This window comes from Typopeltis vanoorti, chromosome 6 (assembly GCF_054136105.1).
Source record: "Typopeltis vanoorti isolate ZY-2024b chromosome 6, IOZ_Tvanoo_1.0, whole genome shotgun sequence".
NCBI lineage: Eukaryota > Metazoa > Arthropoda > Arachnida > Uropygi > Thelyphonidae > Typopeltis > Typopeltis vanoorti.
The window spans coordinates 31,724,492-31,748,676 of record NC_143554.1 but is presented as its reverse complement, the minus strand read 5'-3'; the positions used below and the strand labels follow the sequence as shown (position 1 = coordinate 31,748,676).

The 24,185-nt window shown below is 35.3% G+C and overlaps 1 protein-coding gene across 4 annotated transcripts in view; it reads left to right on the top strand.

Annotated features, from left to right (window-relative positions):
- unc-104 (kinesin family member unc-104) overlaps positions 1 to 24,185 on the top strand; it is a 942,286-nt gene that overhangs the window by 862,530 nt on the left and 55,571 nt on the right. For all 4 annotated transcript variants that reach the window (XM_090394094.1, XM_090394092.1, XM_090394093.1 and 1 more), the window contains exon 41: positions 21,179 to 21,443. In XM_090394094.1, the coding sequence (XP_090250220.1) occupies positions 21,179 to 21,443 (265 nt within the window). The remainder of the gene's footprint in view (positions 1 to 21,178; positions 21,444 to 24,185) is intronic.

Here is a 24,185-nt window from a genome sequence, read left to right as displayed (position 1 = left end):
TTGTAGAGTAGGTTCCCTCCCTCGAGGTGTCACGTAATAATAATATTTAAAAAACAAATAATAATTATTAACCTCAATTTTCGTGTTAATTTTCTTCATCTGTTGAAAATAGTTTTTCAAATTCATTGTTTTAAATTATCATCATATGGATCCCAGTTCGAATCTGGTAAATTGATTTCATTTTCAACGTCATCAGTGTCCCATAACAGATCATCTTCCATACAATCCATAAGATTAGAGATACCACTTTTTAAATGATTTTATTACAGTCTCTACTTTTACTTTATTCCATGCTTTTGATCACAAAATTGCACAACATATCAAGTGATGCAGCGCTAATAGATCCACCATTTGTAAATGATTTTTCACAATTCAACATCCAATTATTCCACTCTTCTCACATGTGATCTTTAAATGGTTTGTTCAAGCAGATGTCTAGTGGTTGCAATATAGAAGTTAAACCACCTGGTATAACAATAATTTTTATTATTTTTTTTCTAGAAGGCTTTTAGTATTCTCAGTTCCCATACTAATAAAACTTTTCTTCATTATACCGACTGGTCACGTGTTCCACACATTATTTATCCATAATTTCACATCATTTTCATCCATCCATCTTTTTTCATGAAAATGTACAAATACACCTGAAGGAAATTTTATCTTAGGTTTAGTTTTATGTTTGAAGATGATCATTGATTTTAACTTGGTTCCATCAGCCAAACATGACAACACAACTGTAAACCTTGTTTTTTCATGACCTGTACTTCGAACTAGCACACTCTTACTACCTTTAGACTCCACTGTTTTATTGCTTATCATATCAAAGCTCATAGGAGTTTCATCCATATTTCCAATATTCGACAATAGAAATTTATGTTCTTGTCTCAACTGAATAATATATTTATGGAAACTGGTAAGTTTGTGGTCAAGATTTGCTGGTAGTTTTTGAGCAATTTTCGTTTTTTGTCATATTACCAGATTTTGTCTGTTCATAAAATGATTACACCATCCTGAAGTAGCTTGAAATTTTATCTTTTCATCTGGATTCAATCTTGACCATTTTAGTGCATATGCTCTAATCATATTTCTTCTAACCAGATAACCATTCTGCCTTTGTTCGAATACTCATTCTGCAACATGATTTTCCAGTTGAGGCCATTGGGTAATCCCCTTTCTCATCGCACATGTTTTCTTTGGCAATTTTTTTTAAAATATCTTCTTTTTTCCTTCATTATCTTACTATCTTCTCGGTTATGTCAAACTTTCTTGCAGCAGCACAGTTATTAGTTTGCTATTTCAATTACCCTTATTTTAAATCGAGCTTCATACTTTCTTCGTTTTGTTGCTGGTTCCATGATTTTAAATGATAACAATTTTAATAATCCTAAAATTTAAAAAAAAATGCAAAATTAATAACTAATTAAAATTGAAGCTATTCACTTTTAATTAGAGTAATTTGTGTAAATACTAAATCTATGCTATTGCAAAAAAAATAATGGATATAACAACAATACCTAATGTTGCATTAATACAAGAAAGAAGAAATTGGGGGATCGTCTTATACAACCGACATAAGCTTAAAAACCTAAAAATAGCCTAAAATTTAGTCCTTCTTATATGCTGACATATATACGGTAAATGGAATAATTTATCATCTGGGAAATAATGGTATAGAAACTAGAAACAAAAGGAGCGAAATGCTAGTGGAAATTTCAAGAAATGAAATCTAAAAATAATCACTTTTTTTCAATAGGAACCTCAAAACAAATTAACCTGGAGACTCTTGTAGGGAACTAACAGAAATTAAATTAACAGACACCATATTGGTACTCGTATGGTACAAGATTAAAATATTATAAACAGTAAGATTAAGCAAAGATCACAGATTAGTTTCAAGCAAAATAGCAGGACACTTAAGAATGGAAATACAGAAACATAAAACATTTTAGAATACTGGATCCAAAAAAAAAGAAAAGAATTTCAAGTATATTTAGGAAAAAAATATTCAAAAGATTGACCCGGTACTGAAGTTCAACATTATTTTAAGCAAAATTATAACATGAAATGCTAAAATTTATCTGGGAATAGGGCTCACTTTAGTGAGTATAGGCGTGGCAAACCCGAGGTACCTGATAGTGGACCATGCCTTACTTCATGTAATATACATCTGTTATATTATCTGTAGACTGGACCCTCCTTGTTTTTCTTTCCATCCTGCTCCTTTTCCCCAATAGAGTATTTGAGAGCTAGGGGTGAATCTTTCCTATTTTGCTATTTCATTTCATCTTATGTAGTTGGGAGTCTGCTTCACCTAGTAAGTGGAAGTTCCAACCCACCTGGCCAACATGGGATGAAATGGAGAACAAAACTTCCCAGATATGTGGAAAGGACCTCTGCCATCCCACCTTTATATATTGATGCCACTTACTGTACATCTAGTTTTAACATATTTGCTGATGATCTACAATTTTCAGAGATTGCTATTTGTTCTTGTACCATATATGAATGATTTTTACTTCTTATATCCTATAAAATTTGTTTTAACAGCTGGTCTGTTATATCAGAACTTAGCCTATTCTCCAGCATTTGGGAAGCCAGGTGGTGTATTCTGCGTGTAGAGTGGAATTATCACTTCTGAAGAATAAGTAACTTTTTAGTATTTTATTTGAGAACAGTGCCACACCCAGGCAGGTGGGCCAAGGGGCCCTGGCCCCCTTAAAAAAAAGGAAAAAATACTAGAAAATTTTCCAAAAATGTTTTCCTAATTAAAATTCATTTTTTTATTTATATTGGGTTTTCTATTTCTATACTATTTATGAATTAGCGGCCACATAAGGTGGGAATACCCTATAGCTCTCGGGAATCCCGGCCGCTGTGAACGCAAGGCGAACGAAGTAGTGCTCTTCCGGACCGAGCGCTACTTTGTTTGCCCAAGCTGGGCCAGAGGATATCACGGATATCATGTATTGGCAATCATTGCAAATGCTCAGTCATAGGTCGTATGCAATGTAGTGTACATTCTCAAATCGTCTACTCAACTCGCCCCCCCCCCCTCCAAGATTAAATCCTGAGTGCGCTACTGTTTGAGAATATTAGGTTAACTTATTGTAGTTTTTGTTTTAAATAGACTGGTATAGGAGTTTTTTTTTTTAATTTAAATATGATATTGTTGGCATGTCACCAATGTGTGGACGAACAATTTTGGCAAAGACCATTTTGTAGAGCAATCTGAATTTGTGGGATTTCATTCAGTGCAGTGTGTGTATGAAATGTATTCATCGAGAAAATTAAAGGATATGTGGAAAGAAATTGAAACTGGAAAGAGAGAGAGAGTGTATATTAAGTGCTTAAAAAGTGAGTGTCTGTTAGGTGACAAGAATGCAGCAAAGATTAGTAGAGTAGACAGTACCGACTGTAGGATGGAAAATGATGTTTTTAATGTTGAATGTGCAATCATGGAAATAGAGGAGAATGAATTGGACATTAATAAAGAAATTGTGTGCTTGCATGTTATCCTTGATATGACAAAGCACGAACTTTAAAAATTGTGGAAGCAGCAAGAGATTAGTAGAGCTGAAAAGAAAAAGAAGCAGGGATAAGAAGAAAATTATGTACGGAGACTCGATGATTAGATAAGTACGTACAAAAGTGTGACAAAATCATGTTTTCGGATGCAAAATTCACAATATCAGCCATGCCATCCAGATGTAAAAAGGTAAGTCGAAGGATATAATTGTCTTGGTTTGTACAAATGATTTGAGAGGAGAGAGTATTCTATGAGGAGGATGCAAAAGAGTTGCTCAAGAGCAAGAAGGTGAAGATTGTAAGTCTCCTACCATGCTATGATACAGGCAAACTGAGGAGGAGGGTGTCGATAGTCATTGAGTCTATACATAAATTGTGCAGAAAGAATGGTGTAGCATTTGTGGATCCGTGGTCTGTGTTTAACAGAAAGAAGGATTTCTACTATGCCGATGGACTGTATCTAAATGGTTTTAGTGTTAGGTGCCTAGTGAGAGAGCTTTGTTCACTGAGCATGCTGAAATGCAAATTCAGGAAAACTTAAGCAATTAGGGTGGAAGCAAGTGAGTTTGTGTGCAGGTACCTATGAAGTGAGTGAGTGTGAGAATGACCAAGTGAGGAATCTAGTCTCTCAAGCAAAAATAGTGAATAGGATAATCAATTCAGAAAGTAAAGGTGGGTGGGTGCCTAAAGGGATGCTGCAGTTACTAAATACTAATGCCCAAAGTATCAGGAACAAGAGGGAGGAGTTTCTGGCATTGGCTAGTGCAACCTCATCAAAAGTTATAGGCATTAGTGAGACTTGGCCAACAGCCGATGATGTAGTTACAGGGATAGAATAAAATATGTGAAGAGTAGTAGTTCCAGAGAAAATAGGATGGGAGGAGTCGTACTGCTGATGATAGCAAATGAATTGCAACCAAAAAAGAATAGGAGACAGGCAGTAGGGTTGGGAAGCAATCTCATACCAGATTGCTTCATTTGAAGCAGTCTGGTGTGAAATTAAGACACCACCGAGGCAAAATACACAGTTGGGTTGTTGCTATAGGCAAGGAAGTTTCACAGATGATCTGGAAGACATGCATCGCCAAATTAGTACAATGAGTACAGGTCGAGTGATTATTATGAAGGACTTCAACTATGGAGATATAGACTGAAAGGAAGAAAGATCACATGGCAGGAGGGAAATAGAATTTATACACATCTTAAGAGATAATTACTTAAGACAGTGTGTGATGGAGGGGACTAGGGATGGGAGAGTATTGGACATGGTCATAGGATCAGAAGAGCTATCCATAACCAAGTTAACCACATTGCCTCTGATTATTGAAAGTGACCATGTGGTCTTGACTTGGAAGATTGTAAAACAGAGGAATATTCTGTCAAGAAGGGGGGGGGGGGTATATGTGGAACTACAAGTCAGGTGATTATGACAAGCTTAGGAGGAAGCTTAAATCTGTGCATGAACTAAACATTTAAGTTGCTTAAAGGGTTTTATAGGATTGATGGAGGAGAAATGTTTCAGCACTTGGCTGGAGGGACCAGAACAAGTTGCCATCCCTGGAAATTGAATAAAGGTGTGGTTAGTAGGGGTGTGAGGATTAGATTTTTTTTGCTTGGAGAGTTGTGAATGAGTGGAAATTGATTGCCATATTCAGTTGCGAGTGCTTTCTTTGTTAATAGATTCAAGGGGGAGGTATGAGAGATTGTTTGGATAGATTGGATCTCCCGCAATGAGTCAAATGATCTATGATCGTTTGCCGATAACTCTAGTCTGGTCAGAGGAGTTTCTTGCAAGAACTTCATATAAGAATTGTTCTCTGTCATTTACTTAGTATCATTAGTATATGGAATGGATGCTGATCACTACCCTCAGTATCCTGCTTTGTTCCTCTATATACTACTTTATGATACTGGTCACCCAGATGTCCTCTATTTTATCCATGCTGATAATTTATTTTCCATCACCAGGTGATAACTTTGTCATGAAACAAGAGCAAATTATTAAGATAAAATCATTCTTTCATGTTTCCTACAGAGTATAATTTTTCTATCCAGCCATTCCTTGATTTATAATCAATTCTCTCTCTCTCTCAGAATCTTAACTACACTCTAAAGATGCTGCTCTTGTAATTTGTTGCATATGTTTTTGGTACAATCCTTGTGCAACAAGCCCTTTCCCCCTCTCCAATTTTGTGAACCCTGCTTCTGTTGAGGCTTAACATTCATGCTCATGTTCTCATAACATCGTATTCCTGATATATATACCCTCAGGGGGTGTAAATGATACTATGATAATGCTACATGATAAACTTTATATTATTACTAACTTCCTGTCCACAGTTTTTCACTTAAACAGTCCGTTATTTTTCAAATATTGTCAGCCTCTTCTAAAGCACTTTAAACTGCATCAGTCAACCTAGATGTAGATTTTTTAGATATTTTTCAGCCATCCTTGTTAGCATATCATGTTTAAAGCATTTCCTCTCCCATACTGTTTAAGTGACCATACCATCTTAGATTAGCTCTGCTCACTCATTCTTGAATGTATTTTAACAGTATCAAGTTAATTTTTTTCACATGATTCTGCCACTGATGGTATCTATTCATCCCCATAATTTTTCTCTCAACTCTCATATTTATTGTTGCTTTGTAGTTTCCATAAACTAAAATCAGTTGCAAGCCTTGTATGCTACTAATTTAGTGCTTTTACTGATTTCTCTCTTGTCCTGTATAAATTTATTCAACTTGCTCCCTGCCATACCTCTTATGCTTCAGTCTATTTCCATATTTAATTTATCTTCTTCATTAAACATGCTAAATAAACAAAATACTTGTTGTATATGTTCTCCATAGAGAATGCAGTTGGTGTTTGCCATATTCCTGTCTGTTTTTCATACTTTGTCTTTTTATTAGATTTTTTATTCCGAATTTGTTATAACAGTTATTCAGTAAAAGAATCTTGAAGAACCTGTATTATACTATCATCTGAAAATTGTAAAGAGCTGAGTTGAATCGCTCTGATTTTGCTTTGAGTTTTAATGCTACTTTCCTTCACATTGTGATATAGATGATTAATTTAAGTGGAGACACTGTGTGCACCTTGTTCTATATACCTGATTTTTAGTTGTTGGAAGTTTTTTCACTTGGTTATGCTATAAATTAAAGATGCAAAGAAATTTTATACTTGGTTTAATCCTTTATCCAAGTGTAAACAAACAAGTTTGTACCTGAACTATTTTCAGGACTGGGGCAACTCGTATATAACTTATAAGCTTATAACTTCATATTACTTGCCTTAGCATCCCATAATGCAGACTTCTGCATTACTTCACCCTTGGTATCATTTCTGGGTTTGGCTCCCACTGACAAGATCTCAACAAAGGTCAAATCCAATCTGGGTAGTGATCCTTCCCATAATGCATAGCATTATACATACCCATAAGGATATGTGCTTTGCATTATGGGATACTAAGGCAAGTAATGTGAAGTTATAAGCTTCTATATATACGAGTTGCCCCAGTCCTGAAAATAGTTCAGGTGCAAACTTGTTTGCTTACACTTGGATTAAACCAAGTATATAATTTCTTGGTATCTTTAATTTATACCTGATTTTTAGATCACACTTTTTGTACTTTTTTCAATTCTACCTATGGAATTATAACTTAAATATAGACTATGTATAATTGTAATGTTTTGAACAGCTTTTCTTTTGGCTGTCATTTCCTTTTTCCATATCAACACTAAATGCAGACCCTTGTTGCATTACCATGATTTCTGAACTTGGAACTTTAAGAACCATTTAAACTGGCTTCCACTTCCCCAAGTTCTCTTCTGCAATTTTTCTTAGTCTCTCTCAAGTATATTTGCAAAAATATTACTGGTATGGTATAGCTCATATACCATGAGCTTTACCAGTCATAGGAAATCTGATTATGACTAGTATTGCATAATATAAATTTAGTCACTGTAAAACTTTATATCTCCACCGAACATTTCTAGTTGAATATTATTTACTCTAGATGTCTTTTCACAGCCAGATATTTGCTTGAATATTCAGGTTTCTGATGGCTTTTCTATATATCTCCACCGAACATTTCTAGTTGAATATTATTTACTCTAGATGTCTTTTCACAGCCAGATATTTGCTTGAATATTCAGGTTTCTGATGGCTTTTCTATCTTATACATTAATGTATACTCCTGATTACATTCCTTTTCAGTATTTTCTATCACTGTTCTGTCATTGATTTTGTCATCAGTTTTAATGTCAAACTCTTTCATCTTCGAAGCCTTTTAAAGTATTATCTATGACCTGTATTTAGCTACTTTTACCCATATCTCAGTTTTCTTGCATATTTTGTATTCTCTCACATTTGTTCAGTTAGTTGCTAGGAACTTTAGGTATTTTTCTCTCTCTTTAAGACTATTAATCTAAATTTTTGAATGAATCATGAAGTTTGGATTTTTTTCTATCTTTGTAAACAAATTCCAAGGTTTGGTTCTTTTTCAGAAGCTTTTTCTTATCTGTCATTATCATTGCAGTATAATGTAAGTATTACTTTTAAGCCTTCAGGGAGTCCAAAGACTCATCACAGAAGGTCGAACACTCACAGACCACAATAACTATCATACTCTTGATATCCCATTCTTGCAATACATTCCACTTGTTCACATCCGCCAAGTAAAAAATCTCCTTTTCGCTTCATTACTTGCATAACCTTTGTACAATTGTCAGGGATGAACTTGTTCTCACAACATCCATTATCCTATGCAATATTTCTCCATTATCTATTTGATAGCCTCCTCTCACCAACTTATATGTCTCAATTTTGTAGTTTGTAGATCTCAATCCTATTGATCCTCTTATCTGCCAAGTTCCAAAGACCTTGGTAGACCTCAATCTGTTCTGATGCTCAATACCAGTATAGTCAGCTGACCAGATCTGTGCACAGAAATCCAAAGAAGACCTAATCAGCACCTTATACAGTGGAACCATCACCTCCTTATCTGTATGTGCCAGTGATTTTCATTATAGCAGCAGTTTTCTAAGTACCTGTATGACATTTGCGATGTGTCTGCTGAACTTCAATTCCCTATCCTCCAAGCTCCCCAGATCCCTTGCCTCCTCCACCTTCTGAAACAAAGTTCCTCCAAATATAGTAAACCTTATTTCATCTTCTCTGGCCAAAGTGCATAATTTTACACTTACTGACTCTGAAACGACATCTTCCCAATTCTTCCGCCCAAAGCACCAACCTATTCAAATCTTCTTGTAACAACACACTAGAACTTCCTGACATTGCTCATTCTAATTTAGCCTAATCAGAAAACAACTGAATATCTCCTTTCACATGGTGAACTATATCAGTTATAAGTTAAACAACAATAGTTACAGATTATAATCCTGTGGCACCCCACTCAACCTCTTGCTTTTTTGGGACATTTCATCTCTATACAACAACCCGCTGACTCTTATTGGCCCACCCCTGTAACCAAGCTACCAAATGACTATCAATTCCCATCATGCTCAATTTCAACATTAATTTATCATGCGATACTTGCTCAAATGCTTCAGTGAAATCCAGCAAATGCATTTAAAATATTATGGCTAGTTTCTGATCAACAACTTTCTTTTGAGTTGATCTGTTTATTTGCTCTCTGATTTGATCTGCTTATATTTCTGTCTTCTTGAAGCACTTCTAATTATGACCTCTATCTTAGGCTTCTGCCATTTGCTTCAAACAGTTCCATTACTAATCTTTCATAACATGTGCTCTTTAAGTGACTATACTATATTAGATTATTATTATTATTTGCATGGGCACCTCCATGGAGTCCTAAGACTCATTATGGGAAACCCAAATTATCAACACAATATCTATCATACCTCTCCTTGAAATCATTAACAGACAAAGCACTCACAACTGACTCAGGCAACCTATTTAATTCATTCACTACTCTCCAAACAAAAAATCTAGGTCTCATGCCTGTGCTAACTGCCCTCTTAGCCAAGTGCTGAAACGTTTCCCTATAAAATAGTTTAAGTAACTTAAATGTTTCTATCATAACCCCTCCCACACACACACACCCCATCCTTTTGCCTATCAACCAACTTTTGTAATCCACAAACCCTCAGTCTATCTTCATAGGGAGCATTCCGCAGACCACTCACCAAGATGTGGTCATATCAAGGTTTTATAAAGAGGAATGATCATTATCTCTGCTTGGTAGTGTGTTCTTCAATAAACCAGGTAATCCTGTGAGCTATCCTGGATACTTTAGCAATATACCCTCTCTTTATCAGTTTCGTAGAGTACAGTTCCCTCAATATGATACACAGCTTGTAATCTTTGTATCCCAAAATGTATAACTTCACACTTTTTGCATTAAATAGTGAGTTGAGAAGGGAAACAGAGATGATGAATGGTACGATGTCTGAGCTGCAGTAAAACATGTTCAGTTTATGTATGTATGGAGTGAATTTGCAGGAAGCTGGATGGTAGTTTAAGATAGATGGATTGCATTTGAATAGATTTAGTGTTGGACATTTGGAGTAAGCGAAGTTTAATAAAAGAGAGAGAGTATGGAGGCAAGATAAAGTAAATGCAGTTAAGGATCATAATGAGAGAGAGAGAGAGAGAGAGAGAAAAACAGGTTGTGGAAGGACGTGTATGACAGGTGGATGCAATAGTGAGAAAGAAAGAAAGATAGTAAACATAAGTGCAGAGGAGAGGATAAAAATAAGGAACAGGGGAAAAGTGTATACTCTGAATAGAAAATGAAATATAGTATAGCACAGCAACTCTGCAACTGAGAAATATATAGCTATTCTCCCAGAGGTTGAACAAACAAAGATATTTGAAAATCAACACATCATTTGTGATGGAAAAAAGATAGGTAAAACATTTGATTATTTATCTTTAGAGGAGAAAGTTTTTAATATTTTATTTTTCATAATTTCATCAATTTGAAAATTTCAACCATCGGTTATTCATGTACCACAAGAACTACTGGTAAAGCAGCCAGGGTGAAAAGAGATGGAATTTTGGGAAGGCCTCAAATAAAGTGGCCATTCTGCAAAATACTGATGGAAAGAAGATTGGTGATGCAGTGCAGGAGAATAATGACACCAGTATGACTTAACTGGATTTCATGTGAATTGTTGTTTGTATACGAATGCAATTAGTAACAGAAATAAAAATAAATGAGCTGAGTTTCTGGTATTAATTGAATGAGTGTGCCAAAGGATAATTGGTGTAAGTAAAACATAGTTAACTGAGGATGAAATTCTATACTGTTAATTGATCACAGTTCCTCTGTCTGGTGAAGTTGAAAAATATCAGTACATGTGATGGCTTTGAAGCTCTTTAGTGTGATTAAAATAAATAGAAAAGTATATCTAATAGGATTTTGCTATATGCCTGAGAATTTAGAGTGCACTGATCATGAAATATTTAGACAAATTTGAGGATTTGTCCAAATATTTGTCTTTGCAAAGCTCCATAGTTAAGTAACATTAATGCCATGGGATGAAGAGCTGTGGGGAAAAGAGGTTGATAGATCATGGAATGGTTAGGATATCTGACAGAAGATATGTAGCTGTATACCAAAGATTAAGCAAATAAATAGAGATGGGCTGACATCAACGAACAGTATAATTATTGAATCAATATAGGAACAGTTGTTAGGGAGTAAATATTATTATTATGTGACACCTCTAAGGAGTCCAAAGACTCATCAAGGAAGAGCACCTACTGTACATCTTTCCATCTCCAACACTCAATCCACCAACTACAGTGAACCGCATCATCTGCACCAGTGCCATCTACTGCCCATCACCACCACCACTAGAATTTTACAGACAATCATAAACATCCATGTCCACAGCGGGATTTGAGCCCGTAGCCTTTTGGCTGGAGAAAGGATACATTAACCACTCACCCAACCAGCCTGGCTGGTATATAAGATAATCATTTGTGATAAGGTGCATGCATGGAGAGTATAAATTAGTAAAGAAAGAGAAGTACAATATGGGTGCTAAAAAGGGGGGAAGATTGTTCTGTGTGGTAAGAGGAGGAATAGTTAAAGTGACTGTTGCAAAAAAATGTATCGGAATCATTTAATGAGAAGTTTCTCAGTACATATATCATACTGATGTGAATGATACTGTGCAACACTTTGAACAAATCCTAGATGTTATGCTAAATGGTGATAAGGCTGTGGGAATGGATAAAATAGAATGTAATTTTTGGGAATCTGCAAAACAGTTTGCTTTGCCTTTGACCTGGCAGTTTATTGCAAATATTTTAATGGAGTAAGTCTAAGGAGTGGAAAGCCAGCAAAATACTGCTGCATAAACATTTCACTAGAACAGAACTTTCCAGTATTGCTGAGTCTAACTGTATATCTGCAGATGCAGCTAAGTATTGGAAAGAGTGGTTAGGAATTGCTAGACAGAGGATTCCCCATTATGGCTAGCTTGGATTTTAAAGGTAGATCTTTATTAATTTACATGTTTATGATAAGTGATGAATGGCTAAAGGATTTCATATACAGTGATATTCTTGGACTTACAAAGGCATTTGATAGACTGCCACATGTAAAGTTACTGTGCAAGGTGGACAAAATGGGAATAGATATTGGGCAGGATAGGCATTTACACTCTCCAAAGAATACCAGCATGTGTATATGGAAGAGGGGAGGAAATAGGTTGAGGATGGAAAGGTTTAGGACATGTAACTGAAGAGTTGAGTGGATAGGCAAAAGAAAAATTGACATGATAGACACATTTAACTTGGAAGTTTTACAGGATTAATATATTAGGCATTATAAGTTTAGGTAAGAACACAGACATTTTGAAAGCTACACTAGTGGCCAAAATTGTGGAAACCTTTTGGAAAAAGTGTATTTTTGAGGTTTGATGGCTCATAACACCACTTTTTTTTTTTTGTGTGTAATACCATAAAATTATAGATCAATGGAAAGATAATTTAATCAAGAATGTAATGCAACAAAGTTTGCTCAATTATCTGTATTCTATGAAAAGTTATAGCTAAATAACCAGAAAAAAGAAGCACGACTTGCTTAGGTTGGTATGAAGTAGCTTTCCTTCATTTAATTCATAGCCAATTAGCATGAGTGTTTAGAGAGCCAATCAGGTGTCATCTTGTTTTGGCAATGAGCCAATAAGGTCACAGTAAGATTCAGATATTGATGTCTTGTACTGGAGCTGAGAGGAGGATGTTTGTTAGTGTGTTATGTGATTGCTATCAAGTGGTAGTTGGTTTTTTTTTGTTCTTTCATTTAGTGAGCTTGTAAAATGTAATAAAATTAAATAAATGGTGCAAAGACTTGACTGGTCACCCAGAAAGCGATGTAAAATAGTACTATTAAGTGAACAAGGCTAGCTACAGTTATGAAGAAATTAGAAAAAAAATTGGTGGAAACTTAACCAAAGGTGGCATTTCTAAATTTTTGAAGAGGTATAAGGAGACTCAGTCACTACAAAACCAGACTGGTAAAGGCAGGAAAAGGTGCACAACAGCAAGTGATGATAGAAGAATTGAGAGACTGTGCCCACGTGACAGAAGAAAATCATCTGGGTATACAATGTGAACTTGAGTGCAAGGACTGTTCGGTGCAGACTGCAGGAATTTGGTCTAAATGCTAGAATTCCACGAAAAAAGCCATTTTTATCTCTGAAACAAAGGTTGAAAAGATTAAACTGGGCTAAAATCCATGTTAACTGGACAGAGGAACAATGGGACGGTGTTACTTGGAGTGATGAGACCAAAATCTCCCTGTTTGGTAGTGATGGCATAAAATATGTAAGGAGAAGAATCGAAGAAGATTTGCATCCTGATTGCATTACACCTACCGTGAAACACCCACTTAGTGTTATGATCTGGGGTTGTATGACATCAAAAGGTGTGGACAGAATTTGCGTGATTAATGGGAATATAAATGCCCAAAAATACATAAATGCAATACAGGTAACCTTCGTATAATGCGGTACTTATACAACGCGGTTTCGATATAAGACGGTCTACAAACTGTAGTAACCCTTTATCTTTTCATATATTTTTCAATGTGCAACTTAAAAATCAAATTTTATCTTCATGATATTTACGTCTGCCCGTATCGCGCATGTAGTTATAATAGCGAATTTAAATTTATATTTTTTTGTTGGATATGTCATTGTTTATATAATCTTTAAAAAAAAACGATTTCAGAACCTAACCCTACTTTTTCTATGTGATCTGAGTCTCGCATAACGAGATTTATATAACACGCCATTTTTATGGAACCTAACATCCACGTTATATGAGGGTTACCTGTACTTGAGCCCAAAACTGAAGCCTTCTGCATGTGATCATTTTCCAAGATAATGAAGCATTTATATTTCAACAGGATTCAGCTCCATGTCATGTTGCTGCTGTGTGCAAAAAAGTGGTTTCAAGATAATCATATTCCACTGCTGGAATGGCCTGGGAATAGCCCAGCCCTTAACCCAATTGAAAATGTATGGAGCCGACTAAAGAAACTTGTTAGTTAGAAGTCCTACCAATAAAACCCAATTAATAGAAACAATAATTCAATCTTGGTTCACATTATAGCAGCTGCAGAACTAAAAAACTTGGTTCACTCCATGGGTAGGCGTTGTAAGGCTGTAATTAACGCTAAAGGTTACCCAACTAAGTATTAACTCATATTGTGAGAATTTTTGTATATCTCATTTTTTCTGTGTTTCACTTTTCTTCTTTATAACTGCTGTTCTAATAAAAAAAAATCATTTATAAAAGTTATTGCATTACATTCTTGATTAAATTATCTTTCCATTGATGTATAATTTTATGGCATTACTCAAAAAAAAAAAGTGGTGTTATGAGCTATCAAACCTCAGAAATACACTTTTTCCAAAAGGTTTCCACAATTTTGGCCACTAGTGTATGTTAAAGGTAGGATGATGAGGAGAATAAAGAGTAGGCTTTTTACATGAAGAGTGAATGAGTGGAATGCATGCTGCACGTGTTGTGAATGCTAGAAATATAACATGTTTAGGGTATTATTATAACCAAATCCACAGGAGTTTGTTATAATATGTAAAAACAGGTTTGAACACAGTTTTATATACTATTAGTTTTGTGCTCTGCTGATTTTCCTCTTGTTTCATATAATTTCACCTGACTTCCTACCATACTAGCCTCACTTCAATATTTAATTTTCCCAAGTTCACTAAAAATGTGCATAAGTTGTTAAATTGCAACCTTTTCTGCCAATTCAGTGTGAAATCATGTCGTGATTTTTGTTTCCCCTGCCTATTTTCATGTAGCTTCTATCCTCCCCTCCCCATCTTCATACTAGTTATTTAGCTTGGCTAAAGATTTGAAAACTTGCAGGAGATTAATTTAGGAGAATACTTCAATTTGCATAAAGAACTAAGCTTAATATCATCTGTTTAAATATTATAATTAAAGTGGAGATTTCATACAACCTTATCTTACGTCTGATTTAGCACTAAACCATGTCTTTGTACTTCCTTCAGTCAGTAGGTATGCTGATTCACAGCTTAAGTACAAAACACCAGATTTAATATTTTGGGGAGTTTTTTTTTTATTTGTATCTTATCCTATTCTATTTTCAAGATTAACAAATCTCATCTAGAGAATGTATTGTTTCTTGATATGTTTTAAGATAAGTATCAGATTCAATTTTTCGATGTTGTTTAATTTGTATACCAATGATATTATAATTCAAGGTTTCAGAAGAGATATGATATTCAATTATTTGCTGATAATGCTAAGTTGAAGAGAGCAGCATCAGGAAGCCCTGATGTATAACAATTGAATTGGAATGAAAAGCTAGTTTTGCTAAGTTGTAATATACTTTTCCATAGAAGTTGAAACTAGGCATACTGTTTTGGAAGAACTTCACTCCAGGAAATAAAGGGGATTGTGGATGTCATGTTGGTTGGTTGGTTGGGGGAGGGGGCTGAAATTCAGGGAATGATTTATCCACGCAAATAATAAGTAGGGATAAGGAAGATGACAGTTCCATTGCATATAATCCACTAATCAGATCACATTTAGATTTCTGTGTCTGAATATCTGGGTAATAAGGGAAAATGAGAGAGAGAACGTAGCTGAGTAATTAACCACACACTTGGCCCTGTTGGATGAAATGTATTAAAAATTTTCAACTTCGTATCCATATTATTGGTATTTCAATAGAACACTTAACATCTATGGTTTGCATGATGAATAAACTTGACACATAGGAAGAAAGGAGATGATATGATTAAGACATAAGTTGGTGAGAACAGATATAAGAAAAACCATGCATTGGGTAACAGGTGGTGGGAGAATGAGTCATTCTTGGAAATTGTGTAAGGGTCATTGAGTAAGGAATTGAAATTTAGATTTAATCCATGGTAAATGAGTGGAAAGCATTGCCAGAGTCAGTGAATGCCTGTAATGCTGATCATGTTCTCTAAAGATTGGTCTTTTATTATCATCTCACTCAATGGAGGCCTAAAATAACACTAATTATTCAGCTTGTGAGAAGCTTGTGAGAGGATCCAGAATTGGGTTGACAACAATGGTATTATCTTTGATGGACAGCATGGATTTGCTAAAGGGAGGTCATGTTTTAGTAATTTGCTTACTTATTAAAATAAGGTGACTGCTTTCATGGACAGAGAAGGATATACAGTAATATACTTAGATTCTGCAAAGGCTTTAGATAGATTACCGCATGATAAGTTGATAGTCAAACTAGAGCGGATGGTGTTGGATATTAGATTGGAGACTGGCTATCTAGTAGGTATCAACAAGTTGTGTATGAGGGAGCGATATCCAGGAAAAGGAAACTTACTAGTGGTGTGTCTCAGGGCCATTGCTGTTTAACTTGTATATTAATGATATTGGTGAAGATTTGGATGGAGATATTCAGTTGTTTGCAGATGATGCAAAGTTGGGACGAACCATGAAGAGTAGAGAAGATGTTGTGGCCTTACAAGAAGAATTGAATAAATTGAGTGATTGGGCATGGGAATGTGAGTTCAATGTTGCAAAATGTAAGGTTTTAAAATTTAGAAAACAAAGAATGGATGCAGAATTTATGCTTGGTGAGGATATATTGTTGGAGGTGGAGGAAATAAGAGATCTGGGGGTGATAGTGGATAAGGATCTGAAATTTAGGGAACACATAGCCAAAATTGAGAATGGGACACTGGACAATGAGACTTATTTGTGCCTATGGTCCCACAGAAGGGTCTACTAAGATAGAAGTGGAGGAATTTTTTGAGGCTTTAGAAAAAGCAACTGACACAATGAAAAAGGAAAAGTTGGTCCATGTTAGGGATCTAAATAGCAGAGTAGGAAATGATTGTGATACATACAAAAATATTTTGGGAAAATTTGGAGAAAAGAGCAAAGCTCTCTGCTCAGGACATGGACTGGTTATTACTAACACCATGTTCCAACATAAAAATGTGCACAAATTCACATGGAGAGAAGAGGCAAGGAATAAGAAAAATCTCATTGACTATGTTATTGTTGATAGTGATGTTTTCTCCCCGCTGCAGGACACCAGAGTGTACAGAGGATTTGAAATTGGAAGTGATCACTATTTGGTCTTGAGCAGGATAAAATTGAATTTCAAAAAGAATAGCATGTAAGATTAAAGCGAATAAAAGTTGAGTAGCTCTCAGATGTGAACTGTAGACTAAAATACACAAAGATTATTGAAGAAAAAATGAAAGAGTTTGATAACAGGAATCAAACCTTGGAGATTCAGTGGCAAGCCTTGAAGAAAGCCCTGATTTATTCAGCTAGAGAGCCATATGGTGAAGTTGTCTGCAAGGATAGAAAAATTAGAACTCCATGGTGGACACAGGAAGTTAAAGAGGCAGTGAAGGAAAAGAAGAAAGCATATCAAAAGTTCCTGGCAAATAAGTGAGCTTGTGCTCTTAGAAAATACAGAGACAAATGCAAGAATGCTAAACAGTGTGTAAAACTAGCTAAACAAAAGTCATGGGAGGACTTTGGCAAGAATATAGAAAATAAATATCAAGAAGATAGCAAAATATTCTGGAGGTTGTTGAAGAAGCTTTGGAATGGAGGAAAGAATGCTGTAAAAGGAGTTAGAGATGATAGAGGTGACATGAAAATGGGAGAAAAAGATATCCTTGAAGTATGGAGTAATTACTTTGAAAAACTGCTAAATGAAACAAGCAGTGATGACAGCACAGTGGTAAAAAACATTGACCAGGCATGCAGTCAGGAATACATATCCATACTTGAAGTAGAAAAAGCCATCAATGGCTTGAAATGTGGAAAGGCAGCAGGAATAGATGACATTCAACCAGAAATGGTGAAGTATGGTGGTATAAAAGTCTTACAGTGGCTGCACTGCATAGTTCAAAAAGTCTGGACAGAGGGACGAATTTCCGATGATTGGAGTAGAGCTCTCATAGTACCCATATATAAAAAGGGAAATAAAACTGAAAGTGAGAATTACAGAGGTATTTCCCTACTGAGTGTTCCTGGCAAGATCTATGCAAGTATACTTGAGAAACAGTTGAGAAGAATTGTGGAAGAAAAGCTGGATTCAGGCCAGATAGAGGCTGTCAGGATCAGATCTTCATTTTATGACAAATAGTTGAGAAAGCATGGGAATATAACAAAGATCTGTATTTAAGTTTTGTCAATTTGGAAAAGGCATATGACAAGGTGCCAAGAGAGAAGCTATTCAATACGCTACAGTTATATGGTGTCAATAGGGCATTATATTAAGCAATATTTAGTCTTTATTTGAGTTGTAAGTCAGCGGTTAGAATTGAAGGAAGTACAGATGATGGTTTAATGTTAAATCTGGTGTGAGACAAGGATGTACATTATCCCCTTTGTTATTCATTATCTATATGGATCACATCATGAAGGAAAGTGGTATTAAACATGATATCAAATTAGAGATGTTAATGATGTTATACTTCTAAATAAATCCGCTACAAGTCTGCAAGATTCTCTGACTAAATTGAATAACTGTTGTAATAGATATGGTATGAAGGTCAGCAATAAAAAGACAAAGACAATGAAAATAAGCAGAATCATTGAAAATGTCAACTGTGTTGTGAATGGAGAACCTGTGGAACAAGTAAAACATTTCAACTACTTAGGCACGATTTTTAGTGAAGATGGTAAATTAAATATAGAAATAGACAACAGAATCAGCAAAGTCAATTGAATAAATTCACATGGAATAAGAGAGAAATTAATCGGAACACTAAATTAGCTGTATACAAGACAGTGTTCAAACCAGTTTTAACTTATCGATCTGATAGCTGGGTCAGAAGTAAAACACTTGACCAAAGACTAGAGACCGCAGATATGAGAGTCCTGAGAAAGATTAGAGGCGTGAACAGATGGCATCAATGGCAATATCATATTAAAAACGAGGATATTAGGAAAGAACTTGACATTGTCAGCATCCAGGAATGTGTTAGCAGAGCTAATCTCAGGTGGTATGGTCACATAAACAGAATGGGCGAAGAAAGATTAGCAAAACAAGTGTTCTCTGTCAGTTTGGCAGCAAAACGACCCAGAGGAAGGCCAAGACGCTTTAGACGATAGAAATATAAGATCTGATATTGTTGGAGTCTTGACAAGTAAGAGACTGATTTGGAGGAAAATTGTTGATATAGTAATGATGTAATTTTTTTTTCATGTAGTACTATCATATCCTATACACCCCTTGAGGATACATGGCAGGAATTTGATGATGATGATGATGATAGCCAAAATTGTGAAGACAACACAAAGGCTTCTGGGAATGATGTGGAGGACTTTGACGTGTACAATTAAGGAGATTCTTGTTCCATTGTATAAAGCTTTTTGATTAGGCCACACATGGACTACTCTGCCCAGATTTGGTCACCTGATTTTCAGAAGGATGAAGAGATGTTGTAAATGGTCCAAAGGCAATTGACTAAGGTAGTTAGTGACCTCTCGAATGTCGAGTATGAGGAAAGATTGAGAAGATGTAATTTGCAGAGTCTGGTGGATAGGAGGAAGAAGGGAGATATGATAGAGACCTACAAGTTGGTAAGGGGTTGTTATAGGATCAATGCTGGAGAGGTTCTACAGAAAATAGTGGGAGATCAGGGGAGAACCAGAGGTCATCCCTGGAAACTGTATAAAGAGGGTGTGAGTAGGGGACTGAGAAGCAGTTTTTTTCATGCAGAGTTGTGAATGATTGGAATGCCTTGTCTGAGAGTGTGGTGTCTGCAGAGAATTTGAATGTGTTTAAAGCACAGTATGATGAGCTGTGTATGATAAAAGGACCTCCTAGATGAGTCTTTGACTCTATGGAGTCTTGGGTAGTAATAATAATAATATACAAATATGCCTTAAAGTTTCAGAAGCTTGTCCATCACATGTAGGTTTCTTATCTCCTCTACTAATGAGTAGAAGAGATAAGGAAGATATCCCATCAATATCCTCACCAATTGTATATTCTGAATTCCACCCTTGTCTTGCAAATTTCATATCCTTACACTTTGCAACAGTGAACTGGAAGCCTTGAAAATTTGTCCATATCACTACACACATGATCTCAATCCTCCTATTTATCATCACCAATCCCAACTACTCTTGTGCAACCCATCCTTATGTTGTTTATCCTCATGTGCACACTGCCTCTGGCATCTTCTCTCCGTACATCATGTCTTCTTGTTTTTAATTATTTGCCTGTTTCCCCTGCCCATTTTGCATTCTCGTTCTCTTGTTATTTTTGCTCATCCTACTGGTGTCTCTTAATCCTTCTGTCTTTACCTGTCCATTTATAATACTTTTTCACTTACCTCATTCTACTGCACTTCTACATCACATATTACTTCTTCAGATTTCTTGTTCACATTTCTCATTACCCTTCCCTGAAATACACAAAATCTGTTAACATCTGTCTCAAAAAAACATGATATATTTGCTGTCATCATCGGGGCGGGCAGACCACACTCTGGACACCATCATACAGAATTCAATTAAAGAACACTGCAGTGCTACTAAGTTAGAAGTCTGAGAGAGTATTGCTGTTACGAGTCTCAATATAATTCTGCAAGGACTCTGTAATTTGCAGCAAAAGCAAACCCCAACTTTAGTGATTGCATTAATATACCAAAATTATGGGAGACAGTCATTACAGGACCCACTCCAACCTAACTGTTGTAAACTTTTTTTTATCTGACATCAAGATAGGATATAAATTTCTTTGTTCATTAAAGTTTTAATTTAGTTCTGTCACTACGTGTATATACTGTGACAGGTTTTTTGGTAGAATGCTAGTTTAGAAATCCAACAGTATATTGGCAGCTATATAATAACTTAATTTATTTTGATTTTGTGGTATTGCATTTATACAATTAATCCATAAAGATGACTTTCAACTAAATTTGGGCTACCTTAATTCACTATTTTAGTATCACAGATATGAAGGTAGCTACAAGAAGTTCCATTGGAACTTCTTGTAGCTACCTTAGTAATTTGCATGCACAAAACTACTCTTGCTTCACTGGAAGTTCTCAGTGAGGGTTAAATTTCTGTTAAATTTTCTTCAAAAGTTTATTATAATAAAAGTTATTAATATTTTTTTTCTAGAGCTCTGTCACCTGATAGACCTGATAGACCCCAGTCTCTAATTGGAGAAAATCACAATACTGTAGATACTGTCACATCTCTCCTAAGCACAGGATTAAAACCAGCAGCTATCACCACTACTACCACCAGCTCTAATAGAACAGCAGGCCGACAGTTATTATACGTGGCTGAGGTAGAAGAAATTAGAGTTAGTCCAGTTGTATCTCGTAAAGGTTACCTCAATTGCCTTGATGATAAGACTAATGGTTGGATTAAGCGCTGGGTGGTAAGTATTAAATGATAAAATTTAATATTGTAAATTATGACTTGTGGCTCCCAGAACATCAGACCAACAAAGTTAAATTGGGTGTCATATCCATTGGATATTACACTAAATTTAAATAACACTTGGCCTCGTTCCTAAAAGATGCACGAAGAAATTATGAAAGAATTAAACCAAGAATCAGTAATAGAAAAAATGTAAAAATATAAACATAAATGGATGGAACACATTCCAAGAATGAAAATAAGCCTTAAAGTACAAGCCATTACAAAAAAGAAAACCAGGACGTCCTCTTAAACGATTCAATGATGACTTCTAAGGCCGGAACAGGCCATGCTAGGCCTAAATCCTTGATATGCATGATGATGATGATAAACAACAATGACACAGGCAACAAAAATATTTTTTAGTTGATTTCAGGTAATTCATATAAGTTTAGAAAACATATAAACTATGAAACAAATACTTAGTATAAACTTATAAAAATTACATGTACGTAAACTTCATTGCACATAATGAATAAATGTTTTAGGCAAAATAAAATAAAGTGCATATTTTATTTTATTTTAATCTTCATCACTATCTTCAAAAATAACATTTTGTAGATGTTCTTTATTTCAAGTGGCCAGACGTCATCATTACTTGAAATCTCTTGGACAGCTTTGTATAATTCTCATTGCATACTTTGGCTGGTTTAGTTATCAAGAAGTCAGTAATAAGACCTTGTTACCACTATGCTGCAATTCTTTTATTAAGTAAAATGGAGCTAAACAAATATCCAGTTGTTTCACGAATTTTCCGGAGTGCTCCATTGAGGGATCATTATCTGTAAAATAACTTCTTAACTTTCTTGTCAAATCCAACCCTTCTGCTAGTTTCTTTAAACTGAATTCTTTAACGGATTTCTCACAATCAGAATCTTCGGCAGAACTTTCTCCACCATTTGGTTCAACCTCATCTATTAATTGTACCAGTTCCTCCTAATTTAAATCTGTTTCCCCATCAATCAATTCACTAATTTCGTTTTCAACCATATCACAAAAGCCTTCTCCACCAAAAACGTGTGTGACATTTATTATACGACTTAGCTCTTCTTCCACTGGAGGTACGAAATTTTGTTCCAGAATGACTTCAGGCCATATTTTTTTCCAGCAAGCATTCAGTGTAGAGGGTTGTAATTCCTTAATGGACAGAAAAATAATTTTCACACAATTCAATATTGTAAACTTTTTTTGCCTTGAGGCAGTACCATGTTTAGATTAGATTCCATTTTTTCCACAGTTAATTGAAATGTTCGATGAATATAATGACTTAAAGGTTGATATTATTCCTTGGTTGAGTGGTTGAATATGTGAAGTAGTATTAGGTGGCAAAAAAAGTTATTTTAATATTTGGATGGCCTGTTGCGTTATCTAAAATTAGTAGAATTTTGAAGTCAATATTCTTTTTCTTTGTGTGACTTTCTACATCGGGTACAAAATGCACTTGAAAAACCAATTTTTAAACATGCCAGCTGTAACCTACTAAAGGGTATTTCCCCTAATATAAATTCGCTACTTATAACTACATTTGCAATAGGGACAGACACAATTTAATGAAAATAAAATTTGATTTTTAAGTCTCGCGGTGAAAAATACATGAAAAGATAAAAGGTTACTTCAATTTGTAGACCGTTTTATATCGAAACAGCGTTGTTTAAGTACCTGTTATATGAGGGTTACCCATATATTGAAGAGTGTCAGTGACAGGCAGCATCCCTATCTTACACCTCTGCCAATCACACATTTTTTAGTTTTCCTACTTTTGTCTTTATTATGGCAGTTTCGCTCATATATAGTTCAGATATTAACCTTTGGTCTCTCCAATATAAACATATTTTGCATAACACTATCATCAGATTTTCCCATTTCACCATGTTAAACACTTTTTCAAGGTCGATGAAACATGTATAAACTTCTTTATTTACTTCTCTATTCCTTTCGCATATGGTCCTCATTACTCCAGTTGCATCTCTAGTTCCTCTGTCTTTTCTAAATCCAAACTGATCATCGCCCAGAAAATACTCCACACTATTATCCAATTGTCAATTTAATCTTAGCACTACTTTAGAGGCATGCGAGAGTATGCTTATAGTTCTGTAGTCACTGCACTTAGTAGGATTGCTTTTCTTTTCAATTGGTATAAGATTACACTCTGTGTAATCTTTTGGCCATTCTGCTATTTTGTAAATGAGGTGGCATTGTTTCCATGTTTCTGTTATACCTTTGGCCTCTAGTTGTTTTAGGATTTCACTATGCATTCCATTCACTCCTTCCATCTTTCCCGTTTTTAATTCCTTAATCGCTGTTTCTACCAGTGAGGAATTCAGCCAGAGAGACATGTGTTGAGGTTGTCTGTAAGGATAGAAAAATCAGAACTCCATGGTGGACACAGGAAGTTAAAGAGGCAGTGAAAGAAAAGAACAGAGCATACCAAAAGTTCCTGCAAATAAGTCAGCTTGTGCTCTTAGAGAATACAGAGACAAATGTAAGAAAGCTAAACACTGTGTAAAACAAAAGTCGTGAGAGGACTTTGGCAAGAACATAGAAAATAAATATCAAGAAGGTGGCAAGATATTCTGGAGGTTGTTGAAGAAGCTCAGAAATGGAGGAAAGAGTGCTGTAAAAGGAATTAGGGATGATAAAGATGACATGAAAACAGGAGAAAAGGATATCCGTGAAGTATGAAGTAATTACTTTGAAAAAC